Source organism: Lathyrus oleraceus, chromosome 3 (assembly GCF_024323335.1).
Source record: "Lathyrus oleraceus cultivar Zhongwan6 chromosome 3, CAAS_Psat_ZW6_1.0, whole genome shotgun sequence".
NCBI classification, from domain to species: domain Eukaryota; kingdom Viridiplantae; phylum Streptophyta; class Magnoliopsida; order Fabales; family Fabaceae; genus Lathyrus; species Lathyrus oleraceus.
In genome coordinates, this window is record NC_066581.1 from 360,128,797 (window position 1) to 360,134,344 (window position 5,548).

At 36.9% G+C, this 5,548-nt stretch overlaps 1 protein-coding gene across 1 annotated transcript; it reads left to right on the forward strand.

Annotated features, from left to right (window-relative positions):
• The first annotated feature begins 359 nt into the window (after positions 1 to 359).
• Positions 360 to 3,189, forward strand: LOC127131285 (uncharacterized). Its single transcript, XM_051060214.1, has 5 exons — positions 360 to 825; positions 1,225 to 1,620; positions 1,702 to 2,125; positions 2,235 to 2,441; positions 2,538 to 3,189. Exons 1-5 carry the CDS (start codon positions 360 to 362, stop codon positions 3,187 to 3,189), a joined length of 2,145 nt encoding a protein of 714 aa, XP_050916171.1.
• Positions 3,190 to 5,548: the final 2,359 nt, after the last annotated feature.

Below are 5,548 nucleotides of genomic sequence, written 5' to 3' on the forward strand. Positions count from 1 at the left end.
ATTTAACACTCTTTAGAAAATAAAACAAGAACACACGAGATAAATACCCACATACACAGACAACCTAAATGGTTCCCATGTAGTACCATGGAAGTGAGGGGTGCTAATACCTTCCCCTTGCATAATCGACTTCCGAATCCAAATCTCCATTGCGAGGCCGATTATTTATCCTCCCACTTCTCGGGTGCACCTTTTCTCTTCAAGGGTTTTATCGACTATTTTCCCTCTCCTCTCCCATAGGGGAAATCTAAAAAAAAATTGGTGGCTACTTTCTTCTTTTCTAATTAAACACGACGATGGTCCCGATTTTGTTATCCGATACATAAAAACCTGGTAGCGACACTAGTGACTATGGAATGATGTATTCTCATAATGCAAATTCCTTGATTATAGGATACTGTGGTGCAGATTGGGCAGCCAATGTTGATGATATAAATAGCACTTCTGGTGGATTTTTCTTCTTGGGAAATAATCTAATATCTTGGTTTAGAAAGAAACAAAACTGTGTGTCATTGTCTATGGTTGAGGCTAGATATATTGCAGCAGGAAACAGCTGCTCTCAATTAATTTGGATGAAACAAATGTTAGAGGAAGACAATGTCCAACAAGATGTCATGACATTATATTATGACAACTTAAGTGCTATCAACATACCTAAGAATCCTATTCAGCACAACAGAACTAAGCATATTTATATTCTTCATCATTTTATCAGGGATCTTGATGAAGACAAAATTGTCACTCTTGAGCATGTAGCTACTGAGAAGCAACTGACAGATATTTTCACTAAAGCTATGGACGCAAATCAGTTTAAAAAGTTTAGGGGTGAATTAGGCATTTGCATGCTTGAAGAATTATAGCAATTACTGATATGGAGACATGGAAATCAAATTTTCTCTTCCCTCCATTTAATGGTGCACAAAACTCAAGGAAAATCATTACAAATCTTCCTTATTTTCCCAACACGTCATCCTACCTACTCTATCAATATCATTCACACCACCCTTATTATTCTCTATACTCTCTCTCTGAACATTATTCTTGGTCACCCTTATCTCTCTATCTTCTCTTTGAAGTTCATACCTCAATATCAAAACTCCAAAACGTCTTAACCTTCTGTCTAAACTCCTAGCAAGCGCACCAAAGAGAAATCGAACCCTAAGAATGTCAATATTGATATAGATCTATATGAAGTTATTATTGATTTTATTCCTCTCTTTGAAGTTATTACTGATTTCGTTCCTCTCTCTTTAGTTCCTAGCCATGGAACCCCTATAAGGAAGCCTAGAACATCTGCTTCGAGAAAGGGAAAGCCCTCTAAAGTAAGTACCTCTTCCTCTCGATCTATGGCTGCTAGTAATGTAAAAATTCTTGAACCCTCTACTATTATCAAGAAACCTCATTCGATGACTAGCCCATACCTTGATCCTATTAATGTCGAACCTAATGTTGATGCTTCTGAAAAATGTCCTGTTGTCCCAAATGTTATGGAAAATGTTGAAGCCTCTAAGAATAACAATAAACCTAGATCTGTTACTACTTTGAGTAAATGTGTCATGATTAGTTCGAATAAATACGGCGTAGATAAGAATATTCGTGTTCTAATCTCTCAAGTTTTAGGTATTTAACCTAAGACCGGTGTTATGTCGGATGTCTCCACATCCTTGGCCCAACCTGATAACACTACTGAAACCCTTCTAGATAAATCTGATGTCAATATGTCTACTCAGTCTCCTGAAAAATATGAAGACAAAGAGGATTTTGATGGCATGTCTGGTGATTTAGCTGACAAAGAAGAAAACTATGTAGAGAGGAAGGATCAATCTACAAACATAATGAATATAGATGATCTAGATTCTGATGATGAGCCAATTGGCAAAAGACTGGCTCCAGGAATAGCGAAAATGTTAAAGAACAAAAAAGGTAAAGCAGTTGAATCCTCCAGCACGTCCTCAAAATCTCTCAGTAGAATAACTAGTGTTGGCACTACAAAAGGATGGAGCAAGGTAGTTACTACTGTTTCCAAGAGGAAATCTCTTAAGAGGAAGCAAGTCCCTTCTGAGTCAAGTGAATTTTTCCATGATATTGAACACAATGTTCAAGACATCGTTTCTACTACAAGAAAGTAAGCTTTTGGGAAAAAGATTCCAGCAAATATTTCTGAAGTCCCTATTGACAACATATCCTTTTATTTTGTAGAAAATTTAGAAAAAATGGAAATTTGTATACCAAAGAAGACTTGCACTGGAAATAGAGCTTGTCAAAGATGCACTCGAATGCAAAGGAGTAATGAGTCTGATTCAAGAAGCTAGATTAATGAAGATTGTGATTGGATTTAGCAAGTGTTATGAAATGCTTGTTAAAGAATTCATTGTGAATATCTTCAAACAATGTGACAACAAAAGGAGCAAGGAGTTTAGAAAAGTGTATGTAAGAGGAAGGTGTGTGGAAGTCTCTCCTGAAATGATTAATAGGTTTTTGGGAAGAAATTAAGAAGAACAAGTTGAAGTGGAAGTTTTTGAAAATGTCTTTTGTAGAGATATTACGGCTAAGCAGGTGAAAGAATGGCCAAGGAAAGGGAAGCTGTCAGTAAGTTACTTGAGTGTGAAGTATGCATCACTTCACAGAATTGGAGTTGCTATTTGGGTACCAATTAATCACACTTCAAACATTGCTACTGGATTGGGCAAGTTTATCTATATTGTAGGAAACAAGACAGAGTTTGACTTTGGATCCTATGTCTTTGATCAAACAATGAAGCATGCTGTCTCTTTTGTTGTGAAGATGCCAATAGCCTTTCCCACATTAATTTGTGGTGTTATACTAAGTCAACACCCAAGTATTTTACTCAGTTCTGATAGTGTCTGCAAAAGAGATCCCTCTCTGTCATTACATTATAGGCTTTTCATTGGGAAATATGTTCAAGATATTGTCATGACATATGGCCGGAAACCTTCCAGGCCTACTACTAGAACATGCATCCTTGCTGACCTAAAAGACACCTACAAGACCTTGAATGAAACTATCACAATATGTACTGAGAGGAAGAGCAGGCTTGAGATTATGATAAATGCCTTGTCTAAAGAAGAAGGGAATTTGAAAGGTGACGAAACAAGTGAAGAAGATTCTAATGAAGAAGGTGCTAATGCAACTGATGATGAAGAAAATACCAGCAGTGATGAGGAATGAAGCACCTTGGCAGTGGCTCTTTTGTGTTTTGTTGGTGCTTCTAGTTTTTTTTATGCTCATGGTTTGTAACCTAACTTTTGTTTACTCTGTTGCAACTTATGTTTGTTTGTGATTGTCAACTTTTTGGGTAAAAAGGGGGAGTAAATATGATTTATTAATTCTGTGATTGTTTGATTGATATCCCTACCATGACTCTTACGCCTTGAGGGAAAGTAGGGCTTTCCCCTAGATCTGCTACTCAGGGGGGACACTTGCTTTTTGAGCCTATGGTGATATGGTAGTTTTGCGTGGGTTGTCAGTTTTAATAAAGTCAGATAAAATGTCTAGACATCCTGACTAAGAGATTTTTTTTTATATTAAGCAAGTTCTTCGTGTGAGAGTTTATCTCTCTTAGATGTGAGGCTATGTTCCTTTTCTGTTGCGCCTGCCTATGTTGTTTTAGGGTTGTAAAGGATCTTGTTTTTTGTTATGCTTGTGTTATGGTTTTATTGTTGTGATCTTTACCCTCTTTCTAGTTGGTCTATGCAAAGGTTATTTTAGCCAAACTTTTCCAAAGGGGGAGATTGTTAAGTTTGTCATGTATTGGTTGGTTACATTTTGGAAAAACAAGTATTCAAGTAAGATGTTGGACAGGATGTCCTGACATGTCGGTTCAACATTGGAGTGTGCACTGTTTCAGTGTCTTGAAATATTTGTTTCTATTTGTGAGATATCTGAAGATACGCTGAAGATTTATTTCACGAGATGAATGAGTCAAGAAACGTGATTTCTAAAAGCAAAAGACAGTTTTTCTTTGACTTGTTTTCAAAGTAAAGATGTCAAAACATTTTAGGAAACATATGATTTGATTGAAATCAAATCTGCAGAAGATTGTGCATAGTCCTTGGATCTACTGTGAATCAAGACCGAAGCCCATGTCTTTCCACTACTATTTATAGATCGTTTCTAAACCTCATAAGGCATCAAAGTGATAATGAATATTGTTTATGTTAGGGTTTAGTTGTCTTTGATTTTTGTGGGCCATTCGAGTATCTCCTCGATACTTGAATTGGACTTGTTTTATTGAGTTGTAACTGTCAATCCCTCATAAGCTTTTAAGCAAGAGTGGATTGTGTCTTCTGATATAATTTGTTATCATTATTGTATGATCAAAGGTAAATGAGAGGGGTCTCATATCTAGGAGAGTCTTAAATAGAAACATCCACGGGTAGAGATTAGGTGAGAAGTTTGTAAAACCTGAGGTTGTTTAGAAATTTGAACTAATTTTGTGATGGTGGATTTCCTTCATGGCTTGGTAGTCCCTAGATGTAGGTGACGTTGCACCTAACTAGGTTAATAACTATTTGTGTTATTTACTTACGTGCTCTTATTTAAATCCCTATATTGTTTGTGGTGTGACAATGTGTTGACCCTGGTGTCATGACATCATATACGACATTCGGGATCTGCATACCAGAATTTCACTTTGTAATTCTGGTATCATTTTCATAACAAATTGGTGAGATGAGCATGGAAAAGATGTCGTCGACAAAGTATCAGATTGAAAAATTCACCGGAGTAAACAATTTTGGTATGTGGTGCTTGAAGATGAAAGCCATACTAGTTCAACATGGTTGTTTAGAAGCGTTGAAGGGAGCCGCAACCATGGACGCTGCGTTAAAGGATAAAGAAAAAATGACTATAGTAGAGAAAGCCCACATCACCGTCTTATTAAGCTTTGGTAATAAGGTTCTTCAATTGGTTTGGAAGGAGACAACGACGTCGGGTCTTTGGGAGAAACTCGAAAGTTTATACATGACCAAATCAATGGTCAATCTCCTCTACCTGAAGGAAGCTCTGTATTCATTCAAGATGAGTGAAGACAAAGTTCTGGATCAGAAGTTGGATATGTTCAACAAGCTGATTCTTGATCTTGAAAATATCGATTTAAAAATTGAGGATGAAGATCAAGTGTTGTTATTGTTGCGTGCTTTGCCCAGAGCACATGCTCACTTCAAAGAAACTCTCTTGTATGGAAGAGAGTGTCTGACCTTTGAAGAAGTTCAATCAACCTTGTACTCTAAGTATTTGAATGAACAAAATGAGCACATGCCATCTTCGAATGGTGAAGGTCTGTCAGTTAAGGAGAAAATCACAAAGAGAGATGGAAAGTTTGACAAGAAGAAGGGTAAAAGTCAGCGAAAGTCTTATATTGGTGATGCATCTGGTATTTGATGTTATCACTGTAAGAAGGAGGATCATACAACAAAAGTGTGCCCTGAACGCCTGAAAGATCATGGAGGTAAGGATAATAGAAACACAACCATTGTTCAAGATGATTTCGACTCATCTGATGTTCTTGTGGTTTCAAGAGGCGACT

What these genes read in the sequence shown, in the direction of transcription:
- LOC127131285 (XM_051060214.1), top strand. Translation starts at nt 360, where the DNA reads ATGTATTCTCATAATGCAAATTCCTTGATTATAGGATACTGTGGTGCA. An exon ending in TCTAATCTCTCAAGTTTTAG is followed by an intron (nt 1,621 to 1,701) that starts GTATTTAACCTA and finishes AAACCCTTCTAG; the next exon opens with ATAAATCTGATGTCAATATG. An exon ending in AAAGTGTATGTAAGAGGAAG is followed by an intron (nt 2,442 to 2,537) that starts GTGTGTGGAAGT and finishes TGTCTTTTGTAG; the next exon opens with AGATATTACGGCTAAGCAGG.